The sequence below is a fragment of the Rhinopithecus roxellana genome, chromosome 11 (genome assembly GCF_007565055.1).
Source record: "Rhinopithecus roxellana isolate Shanxi Qingling chromosome 11, ASM756505v1, whole genome shotgun sequence".
Classification (NCBI taxonomy): domain Eukaryota; kingdom Metazoa; phylum Chordata; class Mammalia; order Primates; family Cercopithecidae; genus Rhinopithecus; species Rhinopithecus roxellana.
Genome location: NC_044559.1, coordinates 4,976,108 through 4,995,604, shown reverse-complemented (window position 1 = coordinate 4,995,604; position 19,497 = coordinate 4,976,108). Strand labels below are relative to the sequence as shown.

The 19,497-nt window shown below is 40.3% G+C and overlaps 1 protein-coding gene across 2 annotated transcripts in view; it reads left to right on the top strand.

The window, feature by feature from the left end:
• Positions 1 to 12,891, top strand: part of BMPR1A (bone morphogenetic protein receptor type 1A) — a 166,817-nt gene extending 153,926 nt beyond the window's left edge. For both annotated transcript variants that reach the window (XM_010380480.2, XM_030941020.1), the window contains 5 exons: positions 2,392 to 2,584; positions 4,409 to 4,706; positions 6,733 to 6,908; positions 8,577 to 8,707; positions 8,795 to 12,891. In XM_010380480.2, the coding sequence (XP_010378782.1) occupies positions 2,392 to 2,584; positions 4,409 to 4,706; positions 6,733 to 6,908; positions 8,577 to 8,707; positions 8,795 to 8,920 (924 nt within the window). In that variant the 3' untranslated portion in view covers positions 8,921 to 12,891. The remainder of the gene's footprint in view (positions 1 to 2,391; positions 2,585 to 4,408; positions 4,707 to 6,732; positions 6,909 to 8,576; positions 8,708 to 8,794) is intronic.
• Positions 12,892 to 19,497: the final 6,606 nt, after the last annotated feature.

Sequence of the window (19,497 nt, the reverse complement as noted above, 5' to 3'; positions counted from 1 at the left end):
AAAGATGTAGATCAACTAGAAATCTCATACATTGCTGGTTGGAATGCAAAATGGTATGGCTCTTTTGAAAAACAGTTTGACAATTGTCTGGAAAGTTAAGGGTATACTTTCTGTACAATGAAGCAATCCTTCTGCTAATTATTTATCCAAGAGGTATGAAAATTTGTCCACACCAGAGGCCTGAATATGAATGTTGATAGCAGTTTTATTTATAATAGACATAAACTGGAAACAACCCCAAAGCTCATTAATTGGTAAATGAATAAACAAATCCTGGTACATTCATACAGTGGAATACTACTCATCAGCAAAAAGGAACAACTTCTAACACCTGTAGCAGTAACAGTGGGTGAATTTCAGAAGTATTTTATGCTACATGAAGGAAGTCAGACACAAAAGGCTACACTCCTGCCTCAGCCTCCCAAGTATGCTGGGATTAAGGCATGTGCCACCATGCCCAGCTAATTTTTGTATTTTTTTTTTTTTAGTAGAGGCGGGGTTTCACCATGTTGGCCAGGCTGGTCTTGAACTCCTGACTTCAGGTGATCCACCTGCCTTGGCCTCCCAAAGTGCTGGGATTACAGGCACGAGCCACCATGCCCAGCCAAAAAGTGAGAATTTTTTTACGTGATTAAAATGTTCTGTATTTTAATTGTGGTATTGGTGATTACATGATATAGATTTGTCAAAGGCTTGTTGCACTTTTCTCAAAAAGGGTACATTTTATATAAATTATAAAATCTTGACTTGAAAACTTACAGGCTGAGGCAGGCGGATCACTTGAGGTCAGGAGTTAGAGACCAGTCTGGCTAACATGGTGAAACCCCATCTCTACTAAAAATACAAAACTTAGCTGGACGTGGTGGCAGATGCCTGTAATCCCAGCTACTCGGGAGGCTGAGGCAGGAAATCGCTTGAACTGGGGAGGCAGAGGTTGCAGTGAGCTGAGATTGGCTGCTGCACTCCAGCCTGGGCAACGGAGCGAGATTCTGTCTCAAAAAAACAACAAAATTTACAAAAGGATTCTATAATAAATGATACATAAAGTCACTTTAACTTTGCACTAAATCTAGTTCATTTTAGAAGCATTTCCAACTTGGAACATAATGTTCTTGTTAATGTAGAATGATCACTAATGCTTCTGAAAATGAAAGATAACAATCCATATACATCTTTTATTTAACAAATATGAAAGTACTTCTGATATTGTCCCAAATAAATACCTATATTCTGTGAGCAGGGGATGGATTTCAAGCAAATATATACGTAAATAAGAATAAAGTTATGATTGTGTTAAGTGCAGCAACTGAGAGGTTTTATGTGCTATGAAGGTGTTTAAGTGAGAAAATAGTACTCTAAGTAAAGGGAACTGGACATTCAAAAAGACCCAGAGACAGGAATAAGCTTGAGTGAATTCTAAAAGTTGACATAAATCAAACAGGAGGTTTGTGGGTGGGTGGTCACAGCGAATAATGGGGCCAAGCCAGATCTTGCAGGGTCTTATAGATGGGATTTTTAAGATCTTTAACTGTCATTTGGACTTTGCTGATTAAAAACCACCCCAAAACTTAGTGCCGTGAAGCAACAAACATTATTTCTCATTCTGTGAGTCTGCGGGGCAGTTCATTTGTTGGACTTGCTCAGCTAGAGCTAGGTGGTGTAGTTCACACGCATGGCCGACAGTTCATGCTGCCATTATTTGTTGTTCACAGGGTTACCAAAGCAGCAGGAAAGGGCAAGCCCCAGTCCACAAACATTTGTCAGGTCTTTGCTTGCATCACGTTTGCTGTTGTTCTTTTATCCAAAGCAGGTCATATGGCCTAAGCCCTGAGTCTGCGGGCCAGGAGTACCCATGGCTGTGTGCACTGGGAGGGGAATTATTATGACCATTTTTGCCGTTAGCCACACTGAATAACCTGTTTATAATTTCAGAATACATTGTAAATTGTTTCATACTTTAAAGTACATTATGGCTGGGCATGGTGGCTCACACCTGTAATCCCAGCATTTTGGGAGGCCGAGGTGGGCGGATCACCTGAGGTCAGGAGTTCAAGACCAGCCTGGTTAACATGGCTAAACCCCATCTTTACTAAAAATACAAAAAAGTTAGCTGGGTGTGGTGGCGAGTGCCTATCATTCCAGCTACTTGGGAGGCTGAGGCAGGAGAATCACTTGAAACTGGAAGGTGAAGGTTGCAGTGAGCCGAGATTGGGCCACTGCACTCCAGCCTGGGCGATAGAGCGAGATTCCATCCAAAAAAAAGTACATTTTAAGTTTTTAACTGCAGTTGGTTGGGTATACCATGCTTTTTGATGAGATGGGCTATCCCTTTGCCAGTCTTAATGGGTTTCTTTCATCAAGAGCTCAAACCTTTTACTTTTTTCTATAAAGGTTCAGCGAACTATTGCCAAACAGATTCAGATGGTCCGGCAAGTTGGTAAAGGCCGATATGGAGAAGTATGGATGGGTAAATGGCGTGGTGAAAAAGTGGCGGTGAAAGTATTCTTTACCACTGAAGAAGCCAGCTGGTTTCGAGAAACGGAAATCTACCAAACTGTGCTAATGCGCCATGAAAACATACTTGGTGGGTACACACTGATTCAGTCAATTTCATGTTTGACAAGGCTAGTGGGGGTAGAGGTGGAAGCCTCTATATATGCTTTGAAAACATGTGTGAGTTCAACTATATACACTTGTCTAAAGGAAACCCAGTAGAATACATGGTTTAAATACAGGATAGTCTGGAATGCCAACCAAGCTCTTTCTTTACTAACCAGCTGAAGAAACAGCAGTGAGCTTCAAGTGGAAAATAATACTAGTTTATTGGACTTACTCCCATAGTAATGAAAATCCAGTCTTTTATAGATAGTTTAAGCAGTGATTTAGGAGTAACATGCCTTTTCCCTTTCGTAAGCCCAACAGCCCAACATGCAGTTTCATTGTATGTTCTGTGTTTAATGTGTGTTTCCCCCCCATCTCCACATTTACACAATAATAGCAAAGTAATTTAGGTATGAGCTGGTCAGTCAGGTGCATAAGGCCATCTGGCTATCCTGAGTTTTCTTTTCCCTTCACCTTCTGTTTTCCTCCCTTTAATTTGTAGAGTGCATAGCACATTGCCAAGCAGGCAATTGTATTAGTTTCCTAGGGCTGCTGTATCAATTACCACAAACTGGGTGGCTTCAACCTCCAAAACGTATTCACTCACAGTTTTCGAGGCTAGAAGTTTAAAACCAAGGTGTTGGCAGAGCTGTTGTGTCTCTGAAGACTCTAGGGGAGGAGCCTTCCTTGCCTCTTCCGGCTAACGGTGGTTGCCAGGAATTTTTGGTGTTCCTTGGCTTATTATAGACAACACTCTAGTCTCCGTTTCTGTCATCAAGTGGCCTTCTCCCTGGGTGCCTGGGTCCACATTTCCACCTTATAACATCACCAGCCATTGAATTCGGGCCCACCCTAATCCTGTATGAGTTATCTTAACTTGATTACATCTGCAAAGACCCTCTTTCCAAATAAGGTCACATTTATAGGTGACATGGATTTTAGACATGAATTTTGTGGGGGAGCACTATTCAGCTTAGTACATAGCACTCACTGACCTTTTTCTGGAGGGAAGAGGGTAGGAGAGAAAGGAAAAGAGCAGGACTGTGAACCTGGCAATCAATGAACCAGACTGAAAAAGCAGCTGTGATGAGTCACTGATGGGCAAATGGGAGTTGGCTTAATTAGGAGCTAACTCTTAGTTGAACATTCTTAATTTTATTGAAGTGTCCACTTTTTGCTTTGAAATCAAGAGCCTTTTCCACTAGAGAATCATGTAGGTTGATAATATTCTCCAGGTTATTTGTATAATATGTGATCTTTTTCTTTTTTTTTTGAGACGGAGACTCGTTCTGTCACCCAGGCTGGAGTGCAGTGGCGCCATCTCAAGTCACTGCAACCTCTGCCTCCAGGTTCAAGTGATTCTCCTGTCTCAACCTCCAGAGTAGCTGGAACTACAGGCATGTGCCACCATGCCCCGCTAATTTTTGTATTTTTAGTGGAGATGGGGTTTTGCCATGTTGGCCAGGCTAGTCTCGAGCTCCTGACCTCAAGTGATCCGCCCGCCTCAGCCTCCCAAAGTGCTAGGATTACAGGTGTGAGCCACCGCACCCGGCATATGTGATCTTTTTCTTAATCATATTATCACTTTCATGATTATTAAGATTATAATAAATTTATTGTAGAAGTACAGTTATATGTGTAAATGTAGAAATAAAATTTTTAGTAACACATTCACGATTTGGTGTCGGGCAAATTAAAGTTTCACTGTCTGCACATGATACCTAAGTTTTTCTCAATATCCAGAATGAGCATTACTTCTCCCTAGCCATCTCTGATGACTAACCTTTTAAACTCATCAACTGGACAGGTTTCATAGCGGCAGACATTAAAGGTACAGGTTCCTGGACTCAGCTCTATTTGATTACTGATTACCATGAAAATGGATCTCTCTATGACTTCCTGAAATGTGCTACACTGGACACCAGAGCCCTGCTCAAATTGGCTTATTCGGCTGCCTGTGGTCTGTGCCACCTGCACACAGAAATTTATGGCACCCAAGGAAAGCCCGCAATTGCTCATCGAGACCTAAAGAGCAAAAACATCCTCATCAAGAAAAATGGGAGTTGCTGTATTGCTGACCTGGGCCTTGCTGTTAAATTCAACAGGTGAGTGGTTCTTTGCCCCACTGTTTTGAAATTTTTTTAATCTCTGAAAGATATTTTCCTATTTGTATTCAAGATAATGGAATTCTAAAACTGTGCACATGCTCGTTTTTAGTTACATAAATACATAGTTGGGGGGATTTTGTTCTTTTTACAAAAATTGTGTCCTACTCCTCCTATACATAATTCTTGATATTTTTTTTTTGGATTTTTTTTTTTTTTTTTTTTTTTTTTTTTGGGTGAGACAGTGTCTCACTCAGTTGCCCAGGCTGGAATACAGTAGTGTGATCATAGCTTACTGCAATGTCGACCTCATGGGCTCAAGCAATCCTCCCACCTCAGCCTCCTGAGTAGCTAGGACTACAGACGTGCACTGCCACACCTGGCTAATGTTTTTATTTTTGTAGAGATGGGGTCTCACTGTGTTGCCTAGGATGATCTCAAACTCCTAAGCTCAAGTGAGCCTCCCAAAGTGCTGGGATAACAGGTGTGAGCCACCATGCCCAGCCGCATTTCCTTTGTTATAGTCTTAGCCATCCTTCCATTTCAGCTGATGTAAATCTACCTCATTCTTTTTTATAGATGCAGAGTTTTCCGTATCTGGAGGTACTGTAGTTTATTCTTAAGACCCAACTGATGAACATTAAAGGTGTCTTCAGTTGATTATTAAAACGGTTTTAACATTGTTGCATTTTATCCATATGTTATATATTGGATCCTTGTGCACTTGTACAAGCATTTCTTCATGATGGATTCCTAGAGAAGGGCCTGCTGAGGCAGTGAGTTTATACATATTAAACTATGGTATGTTGCATATTATTTCTTTCAGGAGTGTGCCTTAGTTTACACACCCGTAAGCAGTAGAGATAAAGATGTCATTTTTCTATCACCACTTGATAGTGTCAGTATTTTAAAACAAATGCAAGTGTTAGAAATTACAAATTTTTAGAAAACCTTTGAAACCATTTTAATCTCGTAATTCTAGAATGGAGTGGCTGCTTTACATTTCAGAATTCATTTTAGGCTGTAACATAAAAGTCCCAGTCTTTAAAACAACTGTAAAGGACATTTAAATCTGTTACAGTGTTCTGAGTCAGTGTAGTGTTTGTTGGCTCAGATATTTATCAGATGCTATAAGAAAATACAGTGCATATATTGATCATTACTTTAAAGTAATTATTACTAATTGTCAGTATGATCATGTAAACATTGCTAACAACAGAACTATGTTGATTGGACCCATAAAGAAGAAAATGTAATCCTATGTCACAAAGCCTTAGTGTAACATATGAGAGTGGTAAAAGCAAAAGATTCCTCTTCTATTTACATATTCACCACTTCTCAGACATAATTATCTACTACTTTTTTTTTTTTTTTTTTTTTTTTAAAGACAGAGTCTCACTCTGTTGCCTAGGCTGGAGTGCAGTGGCATGGTCTCGGCTCACTGCAGTCTCCACCTCCCAGGTTCAAGTAATTTTCATGCTTCAGCCTCCCAAGTAGCTGGAGTTATAGTCAAGTGCACACCACTCCTGGTTAACTTTTGTATTTTTAGTAGAGGCAGTGTTTCACCATGTTGGCCAGGCTGATCTCAAAAACCTGACCTCAGGTGATCCGCCCTCCTTGGCCTCCCAAAGTGCTGAGATTACAGGCATGAGCAACCATGCCTGGCCTTACTTTATCTTATATTCAGTGTTGTCCTCTTTCTTAGACACCAAACTTATTTAGTGACAAAACCTGACCTGAATGGATGTGAGGTATGTATTGCCCTTATCCAGTTGAGTAGGGCTATTGGACTTAGTGTTTTGCTGCAGACACAGTACTGAGTTTGATTAAGAGTGCTGCCCCAACCCTACCGAGGATGTCATGTAGTATGTAGCATGTATTTAAAGAAAAATCTGAAAAATGCTAAATTCCACAATACATCTGGCCCCAAGGAGAAAAAGAAGCTCTTATAAAATAGGACAAAAATGCAAGATAAACTATTTTATTCTTAGCCCTTAACTTGGACATTGGCTTTCTTTTGTTTCAGTGACACAAATGAAGTTGACGTGCCCTTGAATACCAGGGTGGGCACCAAACGCTACATGGCTCCAGAAGTGCTGGACGAAAGCCTGAATAAAAACCACTTCCAGCCCTACATCATGGCTGACATCTACAGCTTCGGCCTGATCATTTGGGAGATGGCTCGTCGTTGTATCACAGGAGGTAGGAGTTTGAGTAGTTTGTGATTATGTTTATTTACCCATCATTTAAAAAATAACAGCTCTAGTTATATAACTTTTTATTTTTTAATTTTTGTGGGCATATAGTAGGTGTATATATTATTGGATAAGGAGCTATTTTGGTACAGGCATGCTGTGTGTAATAATCACATCTTGAAGAATTGGATATCCCTTCAGACATTTATCCTTTGTTTCACCAACCAATTATAGTTCTTGAGTTATTTTTAAGTGTACAATCAAATTATTATTAACTGTAGTCCCCCCTGTTGTGCTATCATATACCAGGTCTTATTCATTTTTCTATTTTGTTTCTACTTATTAAACATCCCCCCGACCCCTTGCTACCCTTCCCAACCTCTGGTAACCATCCTTCTGTTCTCTGTCTCCATGAGTTCAGTTGTTTTGATTTTTAGATCTCACAAGTAAGTGAGAACATGTGAAGTTTGTCTTTCTGTGCCTGGCTTATTTTACTTAATGACCTCCAGTTCCTCCATGTTATTTCAGAAGACAGAATCTCATTCTTTTTTCTGGCTGAATAATACCCCATTGTGTATAGGTGCCAGATTTTCTTGATCTGTTCATCTGTTGATGGTCACTTAGGTTGCTTCCACATCTTGGCTATTGTGAACGGTGCTGCAGCAAACGTGAGGGTGCAGATATCTCTTTGGTTAGCTCATTTCCTTTCTTTTGGGTGTACACCTAGGAGTGCAATTACTGGCAGTTATGTAATTTAGATGTGACATATGTCAGAGTCCCCAAGACTGCCCCCAGGTTGTGCGATTTCACTTGAAGGACCACAGGACTCGGCATGTGGTTGTCCCAATGGCTAACGTTTATCCCAGTGAAAGGATATAAATCAAAATCAGCCAAGTTTTAGCAAACCAGGCGAGGCTTCCCAGAGTCCTGTCCCAGTGGAGTCAGGGTGTGCTTCATTCCTCCTACGAGTTGTGACGACACATACAAAGTGTTCTCATGTGGGGAAGCTCCTTAGAGACTTGGCACCCAGAGATTTTACTGGAGGCTGGTCACATAGGCATCCTCTGCCTGGCATGTAGCAGAATTCCAGCAGGAAAGCAGACGTGCAGTACACACCACATTGTTTGCACAAGCAACCCAGGAGTGGTGAGTCACCCTCACCATTTCCGGGAAGTTTGATATCCATGTAGGGAACTGTTTATCATTCATGTACCCAGGCACTGGCCAAGGCCAAACCTTGCAAGCTGCCTTTCCTAAGGGAAGGTCTCAGGCCTGCTGTGTGAACCCTTATCTGCACCTCATAGGTCTTTCTACTGCAGAGCAAAATGAAAAAATGATAAATCTGTTCATTAGTAGGAACAACCGTGTGAGTAAATAATTATACTTGAGGGTAAATGGCTGATTTCACCTTGCTTATTTTTTGTAAGGAAGATTGGGTATGCCCTTTGTTGATGGACTCTGTCACAGTTGTGATGACATCCCTGGTGGAGGTAGAGGAAATAGTTGGACATAAATAAGAGAAAAACATACATCTGCTATTAAGAGTGAATCATCATGTCTGTATTTTTTCTTGTGTAAGAATCCGTTTTAGTTCCATAGTTTAGCAAAAGATGCTTAATAGATTGGTATATTTTGTCCAGCAACTGTTTTTGTGCTCATGTTTTCTCCCTTACAGGGATCGTGGAAGAGTACCAATTGCCATATTACAACATGGTACCAAGTGATCCGTCATACGAAGATATGCGTGAGGTTGTGTGTGTCAAACGTTTGCGGCCAATTGTGTCTAATCGGTGGAACAGTGATGAAGTGAGTGGAACTCAGTCCTTTGAAGAAGTGATTGGTAAATGCCACGAAAGATATTCTCTGCTCACTAAACATCTCTTTACTTTTCAGTGTTTACGAGCAGTTTTGAAGCTAATGTCAGAATGCTGGGCCCACAATCCAGCCTCCAGACTCACAGCGTTGAGAATTAAGAAGACGCTTGCCAAGATGGTTGAATCCCAAGATGTAAAAATCTGATGGTGAAACCATCGGAGGAGAAACTCTAGACTGCAAGACTGTTTTTACCCATGGCATGGGTGGAATTAGAGTGGAATAAGGATGTTAACTTGGTTCTCAGACTCTTTCTTCACTACGTGTTCACAGGCTGCTAATATTAAATGTTTCAGTACTCTTACTAGAATACAAGCTGGGAACTTCTAAACACTTAATTCTTTATATATGGACAGCTTTATTTTAAATGTGGTTTTTGATGCCTTTTTTTAAATGGGTTTTTATGAACTGCATCAAGACTTCAATCCTGATTAGTGTCTCCAGTCAAGCTCTGGGTACTGAATTGCCTGTTCATAAAACGGTGCTTTCTGTGAAAGCCTTTAGAAGATAAATGAGTGCAGCAGAGATGGAGAAATAGACTTTGCCTTCTACCTGAGACATTCAGTTCATTTGTATTCTACCTTTGTAAAACAGCCTATAAATGATGATGTGTTTGGGATACTGCTTAGTTTATGATAGTTTGTCCTGCCTTCCTTAATGATGTGTGTGTGTGTCCATGCACATGCACGCCAGGATTCCTCTGCTGCCATTTGAATTAGAAGAAAATAATTTATATGCATGCACAGGAAGATATTGGTGGCCGGTGGTTTTGTGCTTTAAAAATGCAATATCTGACCAAGATTCGCCAATCTCATATAAGCCATTTACCTTGCAAGTGAGATAGCTTCGCCACCAGCTTTATTTTTTAACATGAAAGCTGATATCAAGGCCAAAAGAAGTTTAAAGCATCTGTAAATTTGGACTGTTTTCCTTCTACCACCATTTTTTTTGTGGTTATTTTTGTCATGGAAAGCATCCTCTCCAAAGTTGGAGCTTCTAATGCCATGAACCATGCTTACAAAGAAAGCACTTCTTATTGAAGTGAATTCCTGCATTTGATAGCAATGTAAGTGCCTATAACCGTGTTCTGTATTCTTTATTCTCAGTAACTTTTAAAAGGGAAGTTATTTATATTTTGTGTATAATGTGCTTTATTTGCAAATCACCCACTCCTTTACAACCATACTTTATATATGTACATACATTCATACTGTAGAAACCAGCTCATGTGTACCTCACATCCCATCCTTAAGGGAAGAAATGTTATAAAGTAGAACTAAATATGAATTTTCAGAATTAATGCATTCAAAGTAATATATCAAATCCAGAACTTTGTTAACTTCAGGCAAAAACTTCATTAGGGTAATATCTCAATTTTTTCAAATGAAAGGATTCTTTAATTAGAACTTTATATGTCAGAGCTGTTACAAATTTATCAGCTGTTAAATATGTTTTGGACATCTACATCATTTGAGATTTTTGGTTTTTTGATTTCTGTTCCCTAACTTGTGAAGACAATGAAAAATCAGGCAGAAATATTTAGTATCTAGTCAGTATCTGTAGCTACACTGTATAACTGTTCTTCAATAAAGTGGTACATATTTTATAGATGTCTTGTTATCTCAAGAAATCTGATTTACATAAACTTATACTTCTTTAATGCCTTTTAAATATTAATCTATTCTGAGCAAACAACTCATGAGTACATCAAGTGAGATAGTTTTATTTGATTATAACAAAATAAATGTGATTAGGTCACAGCATTGTCAAAAAGGTTTAAATTAAACAGGAGGAAATCAGCATATGTCCACCCATTACCAAAATGTGACTATCATTTAAGGTTAAAACTTACAAATTTGTCTACACATCAAATTTCACAAATTTGAAACTTGCTTTAACCATTTTGATTAATAAGTTTCATCTACCATAATTAAAGTCTGAAGTGTTCATCAAGATAAGTAAATTTGCATATGGATAATACCCAATAACTTGCTTTTTCAGAATTTTTCCCCATGTGTATACTGAGAAATACAAATATTTTAATCTAAGTTGCTATGTAATATGATCGCACTTAGAACACCCAATTTACTTAACCTTGGTTTACTTTTGACTTGATACCATAAATCTTTAAAATCATTTGTCATGTTAATAAAATATGTAAAGACAGGCAAAGTCTGTTCTTGGAAATGTTCAAACGGCATGTGGAAGCAAAATATTACAGCTAGTATATGAGACCACTATTACGGTTTTTAAAAATTAACTTGGTCTAGTAAAAGTGATATCAAGAGTTAATCTTAGAAACTTGTTCAGTAAAAACATTTTCTAGTATAACATATTCTTTAAAAAGCAAATGCTGCCATCTTTGGAATCTTAATCTAAAAATGTGGCCAGGCGCGGTAGCTCACGCCTGTAATCCCAGCACTTTGGGAGGCCAAGGTGGGCGGATCCCAAGGTCAGGAGTTCAAGACCAGCCTGGCCAACTTGTTGAAACCCCATCTCTACTAAAAATACCAAACTCAGCCGGGCATGGTGGCGGGCGCCTGTAATCCCAGCTGTGTGGGAGGCTGAAGCAGGAGAATCGCTTGAAACCAGAAGGCAGAGGGTTGCAGTGAGCTGAGATCGTGCCACTGTACTCCAGCCTGGGCAAAAGAGCGTAACTCCGTCTCAAACAAACAAGCAAGTAAATAACAAAAACCAAAAATTTTGCATTCAACTTAGTTTTTGTCTCTCCTTTCCACTCTTATTCTTAAATCTGAAGCTCATCGAATAAGCGAAATATTTAAAGAATGTGATAGACCAGCAAGAAGAAGCATTATGTAGTACCATAGTTAGTAAATTTGTAAAACTTTGGAAGCCATTATTTGGTCCCACTTGCAATTTAATGTTTTTTAAATGTGTAGCTTCATTTAGATATCTATAAGTAATTAAAATATAAAAGCAAACAAAAAACCCAAACTACCTGACTATGAACAGGAAAAGTTAACCCTCAAAGAGAGTTATCCTTGTGAATTCTCTTTATGCTGGCAAATAGCTCTAGGATTAAAGGCACATTAGGGTTTCCTTCAGTTTGTTTATTCTAAGCTTTTACTGTTTCATATTGAACAAGTTTCTGATGTACAAAACTTGAATCCGATTTCTTTGGAAATATTTTCACTAAAGTTATTTTAATCAATATTTTATATTGCCTTTCCAGTGTCCAGAAGTGTTTCTAAACTTTGAAAGTGACCTATAGTTTTTTAAAAGTATGTTTTCCTAGAATGTGCCAAATTTTGATTTACTTACTCTAACAATCAATACTTTTCTTGAGATGCTTTGTTCTGTTTAGAACAAAAATGCACTATAGTTTTTAAAGAATCATGCATCTTTGAGTTGGCCCAAGATCAAATTTGATATTGAATAATTTATTCCAGGGCAGCTTTCATAAACACACTTCATAGATGTTGTTTTGAAATGTTTCTAAGTATCTAAAATCATTTCAACGGCAGAAATGATTTTTATTTTAACAAAAAGATGATGATAGCCCTTGTAGTGTTTTAAAGTGGTCATATTTATTACTGACTTTGAGTCAGGTATTAAAATAGCAGTGCCACAGCTCATCTCTTGCCTAAGTGCTGCTGTGAGAGTCACAGTGGAAACTGCAGGGAGGAGACGTGTTCCTAAGAACCAAAATCCAGGGCAGCATCCTGTGAAGCCACGTGTAATGATGGTCCCATAAGGAAAGTGGGAATATGGCTTTTGCAAAGGATTATCTATTGTAATTTTAGCTTATGCTCTGTATTCTGTTTTCTATGGAATTATTTAAGCCCTTTTAGTGACCTTTGTCCTGGCCCATTTAAAACCTAAAATGTAGTATATATTGTATAAAATGAAAATATCATTATTGCTTCATTAGGGAAAACTGTACATAGGCATTGAAAAAAGGGTAAAAGCAAGCAGTTTTATCAGGCAATTGTAAAACACCAAAAATACAGATTTGTCTTTGATATGTAACACACTAAATGTATTTTGTACAGCATCTGGTTTAAAAGGTGCCTTATTAAGTTTACCGTTACTTGCTTTGTTCTATATACAGATTATGTCCAATGTATCATTTTGAAGTAAATAACCTTATTTTAGTACACTTTAGTAATGTTTTTTGTGATGCTACACTCAGACGGTATTGTGCATCAGAAATCATCTGTTGAGATTTTTATAACACATAAGTTAGTGTACATACATATGTTCCTGAGATGTGCACTTCAGCTACCAGAAACCCAGTATGGAGCACAGGTAGGTACACGCTTGCCTTGTGGAGATAGAGAACTTCTAAACCTATCACATTGCAGGGCTTTTTCCTTTTTAAAAAACAAGACAAAACATTGTTTTCTTTTTTTGAGACGGAGTTTTGCTCTTGTTGCCCAGGCTGGAATGCGACGGCGTGATCTAAGCTCACTGCAACGTTTGCCTCCCAGGTTCAAGCAATTCTCCTGCCTCAGCCTCCCAAGTAGCTGGAACTACAGATGTTTGCCACCACGCCTGGCTAATTTTTTTGTATTTTTAGTAGAGACAGGGTTTCACCATGTTGGCGAGCCTGGTCTCAAACTCCTGACCTCAGGTGGCCCACTTGCCTTGGCCTCTCAAAGTGCTGAGATTACAGGCATGAGCCACCGTGCCTGGCCAAAACATTGTGTTCGGATTATGGAAATGTACTCATGGCAGAAAATTTGGGAAACAACAGGCAAGAATAAAGCAAATAAAATTCACACAAAATTCTATTGCCAGACATTACCACTATATACATTTTAGTGTTTCTTTTCGATCTTTTTTTTTTTTTTTTTGGAGACAGAGTCTTGCTCTGTCACCTAGGCTGGAGTGCAGTAGTGCGATCTCGGCTCCATGCAACCTCTGCCTCCTGGGTTCAAGCGATTTCCCTGCTTCAGCCTCCCAAGTAGCCGGGATTACGGGTGCACACCACCACGCCTGGCTAATTTTTGTATTTTAGTAGAGACGCGGTTTCACCATGTTGGCCAGGCTGGTCTTGAGCTCCTGACCTCAAGTGATCTGCCTACCTCGGCATCCCAAAGTGCCAGGATTACAGGAGTGAGCACCGCACCTGACCTTACTCTTTTTTTATGTGGCTTTTTTTGGTAATACTAGGATCCTGGTATGCCATTAAATAGCCATTGAGAACTTTTTTTAATGACTGCACAATATTTGACCAGGTAGATGGAGAAATTTCTGTGCTCAATCCCCTATTGAATATTTGGATTATTCTCGTTTTGAAAAATAGATATTGAACATCTTTATACATAAATCTTTATTTTCTATATTACATTTCTGAAAATGGGACTAGTGAATATGAACTTTTAAAAGATCCTTTGTTTAAGGTGGAAAAAGTCTAAGGTTCTTGGAAAACATTGCCATATTGCTGCTCACAAAGCTTTTCATTTTCATTCCTGCTAGCAGTTCATGAGCTTAGAGTGATGGGATGCATTTACCTGGCCTTCAGATGCTCCTGCTGCAATGGGAATTGAAACCATGGATGGCTTTCCTCCTGCTGTGCAATACTGTCTTGTCTTCCCCCTGCCCTGAGTCCCACTGCCAGTCAGGGCTGTTTTCAGGTGTATGTGAACTCATCCCAGCAGTATGCCTTCTGCTGCCTTTTCCTAGGGAACTGAACATGTTAAATCACAGACAAGATGTGGCACTGGTTAATGTTCCTCAAAAGAAATGCGTGTTTGGAGACAGCCTGTTATAGATGGCTCATGGGAGTCTCTGTTCAGTGTCATTGTAAGGCAGTTTCTCAGAATAATCGCGGGTGCTCTGATGCAGCCTGGTAAAGAAGACTCAGTGATTTCTGGGGCCTGCAAATGCTTGCTAGCTTTCCTTCTGTCTGTGGAAACACTGTATAAATGTATTCATTTCTCCTTTCCAGCAATCTGTTAGTCTCACTGCTCCACTCCAAGGTTTCTTTAATATTAATAGAACAGACATTAAGAAACAGAATTGTCTAATCCTTGTTCTTCCAAAATAGGTTTAATCCTTGTAGAGAGTTTCAAGCAGACACTAAGGCAGTTATTAAGTTGTCACTTGGAGAAACATTTGTCTGCTGATAGCAGCATATTAACCATTCTGAATGTCATCCTTATATTAAGTTAGGCGCATGCTCCTACACAGCCTTGGCTCAGCCCTTGGAGCATACAGTCTTGACTGGGTGGACATGATCCGCTGAAAGTGGCCAGCAGTGAGCAGAGGCCACCTACTGTCAGCAGCACTGCTGCAGGCATAGACTTAAATGTGTGAGTGCTGGTATAAGCAGAAGTGGGAGAGTCACCTCGATGCTGGGATCCAGATGGCAGCTTAGTTCAAGTGCAGTGGCACATACAAAAATTAATTTTTGGATGGGAGCAAGGACTAGGGCTGAAAGGTTCATTCATAATTTTTTTTTTTTTTTTTTTTTTTTTTTTTTTTTTTGAGATGGAGTTTCCCTCTGTCACCCAGGCTGGAGCACAATGGGGTGATCCCAGCTCACTGCAACCTCTGCCTCCCGGATTCAAGCAATTCTCCAGCCTCAGCCACCTGAGAAGCTGGGATTACAGGCGTGCACCACCACACTCAGCTAATTTTATATTTTTAGTAGAGACGGGGTTTACTGTGTTGGCCAGGCTGGTCTTGAACTCCCAGCCTCAGGAGATCTGCCCACCTTGGCCTTCCAGAGTGCTGGGATTATAGGCATGAGCCACTGTGCCCAGCCCATAATCTCCTTTTGACATAGGAATTGTTAATTCACATTCTTTGATGGAATATGTGTGGCCTGCCTATTGCTCCTCTGAATCTTAGCAGCTTCTTGGTCTTTGTTCAAATGAAATCTAAGTCAATTGCCTATCTCTCAGTGTCCCTACATCCATCTCAGTGCTCATTTCCTAATTTTTTCTTCTTTAGAGACAGTCTCACACTGTCACCCAGGCTAGTGTGCAGCAGCTGTTCACAGGCACAATCATAATGCACTGTAGCCTCAAACTCCTGATCTCAAGCCGTCCTCCCACCTCAGCCTCTTAGCTGGGACCATGCCACCATGCCTGGCTCACATTCTAAACACTATGCAGGAAGCTTGACGTGTTAACATCTAAAAATCAATATGGAATGTTTATATTGAAAATATTTTCGGCCGGGTGCAGTGGCTAACTCCTCTAATCCCAGCACTTTGGGAGGCCGAGGCGGGCAGACCACCTGAGGTCAGGAGCAGCCTGGCCAACATATAGTGAAACCCTTTCTCTACTAAAAGGTACAAAAATTAGCTGGGTGTAGTGGTACACGCCTGTAGTCCCAGCTCCTTGGGAAGCTGAGGCAGGAGAATTGCGTGAACCCAGGAAACAGAGGTTGCAGTGAGCTGAGATTGTGCCACTGCATTCCAGCCTGGGCAACAGAGCAAGACTCCATCTCTAAACAACAACAAAAAAATTATATATCTATAATTATATAATATATAATATATATTATATAATAAATACATAATTTATATATAATATATAATATAATATATATGTAATTATATATATATATTCAAGCAACGTGAAGAAAAAATTGGGCCCCCTTGTTTTCCTTTAAGGGAGGAGCCACTTTTAAAAGCCAATTTAGAATCCGGATGATGACATCTGTTGCTCTACTGTATCACTGAAATGCAGGTCAGTGTTGAAAAACATAAAAAATTGGAAGTCTCCACCGAAAGACCTACACTGCTGTGGAAGGGATTTTAATCAGACATTTTAAAAGCAATTTTTATTACTTGATCCTGGACAATACTTGGCTAGGAGTTCGGCTGGAGACAGAATCTAACTCTGAAGATGATACTCCATCATCTTCTAGCATCCCTTGTCGCCAGTGAGAAGTCTGATGTGGATCTAATAAGTGACATGTTATACAGGTTAACTTATTTTCAAGAAATAGAATTTTCTAGGCTGGGCGCGGTGGCTCAAGCCTGTAATCCGAGCACTATGGGAGGCTGAGACGGGCGGATCACGAGGTCAGGAGATCGAGACCATCCTGGCTAACACAGTGAAACCCCGTCTCTACTAAAAATACAAAAAAAAAAAAAAAAAAAAACTAGTCGGGCGAAGTGGTGGGCGCCTGTAGTCCCAGCTACTCGGGAGGCTGAGGCAGGAGAATGGCGTAAACCCGGGAGGCGGAGCTTGCAGTGAGCTGAGATCCGGCCACTGCACTCCAGCCCGGGCAACAGAGCAAGACTCCATCTCCAAAAAAAAAAAAAAAAAAAAGAAATAGAATTTTCTTTTTATTATTGATATTGGAAGTTGAAACTGGCCATATCTAAATATATTCATTCTGTTGCTTAGGTATTTTCTTAGACCTGGGAAATTTTCTCCCATTATTTCTTTTGTTCCTTCCCTTTTTTTTCTTTTTCTCTTTCTAGAACTTTCTAGAACAAATCTTAGGTCCCCTGGATATTTCTTCCATAATTGTTACCATGCTTCTCATATGTTTCATCCTACCTTCTACTTTTGTCAGCCCATCTGTGTTTATTTCAACAGCCAAATGTTTTATTTTGAAATGATTCCAGGCTTCCATTGAAGTTTCATGAATAGTATAAGGACTGCCATTTACCCTTCACCCACATTCATAAACTGCTAACATTGCACAATTGCTTTGTCATTCTCTGTGTGTGTACAGGAATCACAGAGACTCATCTTGTAATGTTTGTAATGTCCATGCATCGTGTATGCACACATTTTTTTTTCTGACCTATTTGAAGTAAATTACAGAGCTAACAACACTTTATCCCTAAATACTTAAGGGATGATCTATTACTTAACCAATTATGTACAATTATGAGAACCAGGAAAGTTCACATTGATACAATAGCAATGACTAACAACACCATATTCTATAGACCTTACTGAAGTTTTGCTAATTGTTATTTGGGTGTGGTTGGGTTGTTTGTTTGAGATAGGGTCTCACTCTGTCACCCAGGCTGGGGTACAGTGGCACAGTCATAGCTCACTTCAACCTCAAACTTTGGGCCTCAAGCGATCCTCCTGCCTCAGCCTTCCAAAGGGCTGTGATTACAGGCATGAGCCACTATGCCGGCCTCATTTCCCTTTTCCTTCTCAAAAGGATTCTGGCTCTCCCTGCTCCATTCATCTACCTCCACTACCCGCTCCAAGAGAGCTGAGTCATTGTCAAGCCAGGTTTGGGGAGCTTTCTTGATGGAGGGGATGGAAGGAGGGTGCTCAGGCTACAGCAGGGAGAGCTTTTCTGTTTTTGAGCTAAAGAGATAACAGAGGGTGTGGAGGCTGAGAAAAAGAGTTCTAAGAAACATGTCACGAGCTGTGTAGCCTCTTCACGCTGCTTCTGAAATAAAATCTAACAGTAGTGAGTGACTTTGACATTGTGGTTTCTGGAGACATCTTGGGATTGGCCCCTGCGGGTTTGTTAAGGGCGTGTTTGTCAGGGTGTGGGGGCTCCCTGCTTCCAGAGGCCCAGCAGCTGCTCTGTACCTGGGGTTCAGGGCTGATGGCAGGGCTGGAGTTCTTGCACACAGTGACCCCAAGTGTGTGTTTTATTTTTTTCCTTGTGGTGATGGTGGAACTGTTTTAGGGTTGGTTTTCATTTTTGTTTTTTTCAACTTTTATTTTAGATTCAGGGGCTACATGTGCAGGTCTGTTACCTAGGTATGTTGTGTGATGCTAAAGTTTGTGGTATGAACGATGCCATCACCCAGATACTGAACATAGTACCCAACAGTTACTTTTTCAACCCTTGCATCCTCAACATGTCTCAAGGGTTGGGTTTGAGTTTGGGGCTCCCCACAAAGCACTCCCATCTCCCCAGCAGTCTCACATGTTTGGGGTCATGATTTCCTGTTGCTGTTTCATTTCAGATCTGATCCATTCTATTTTTCAGGAATTACTAAAATGTCCTAATGTACTTACGGTACCATGTCTTGTTTTTCGATTGGGGAATTTTTTTTTTTTTTTTTTTTTTGATGGAGTTTCACTGTCGTTGCCCAAGCTGGAGTGCAATGGCTCGATATCAACTCATTGCAACCTCTGCGTCCTGGGTTCAAGTGATTCTCCTGCCTCAGCCTCCCAAGTAGTGGGGATTACAAGCACCCGCCACCACGCCTGGCTAATTTTTGTATTTTTAGTAGAGACGGGGTTTCATCACGTTGGCCAGGCTGGTCTTGAACTCCTGACCTCAGGTGTTCCGCCCGCCTTGGCCTCCCAAGTGCTGGGATTACAGGCAAGAGCCACTGATTTGGGGATTTTAAAATATTTTTTCCACATCAGGTTTGCAGGTACCACTGTGTGCTCCATCCATTGTGTTGTTTTGGGTGCCACAGTGAGGTTGCTGACCAGTGGTCTGGGTAACGGGGGGTCTGCTTGCAGGACAGTCAGGAGGAGCCTCCACCCAGGCGAAGACAGGAAGTCTACCAGATGAACTTCAGAATTATTGCTAATCTGGGGTCCGTTTAAACAGAAAATTTGCCCTTAAACTTGATGTTAAGGTTTTGTGAAATACAGTCATATATGTTTTTTTGCATGGAAAATACCCTGTCTAAAAGAACGATTATTTCTCTAGTTCTCATCCCAGAAACTTCTGGAGTGACACATCCATGCTGTTGGCAGAGCTTGCCCGTTAGCACTTTCATGTATAACCTTCCTGTCAAAGAGGACCAAATGCATGCGGATTGGATGGCATGTACCCCTTCCGGAAGGGGTCAGTTCACT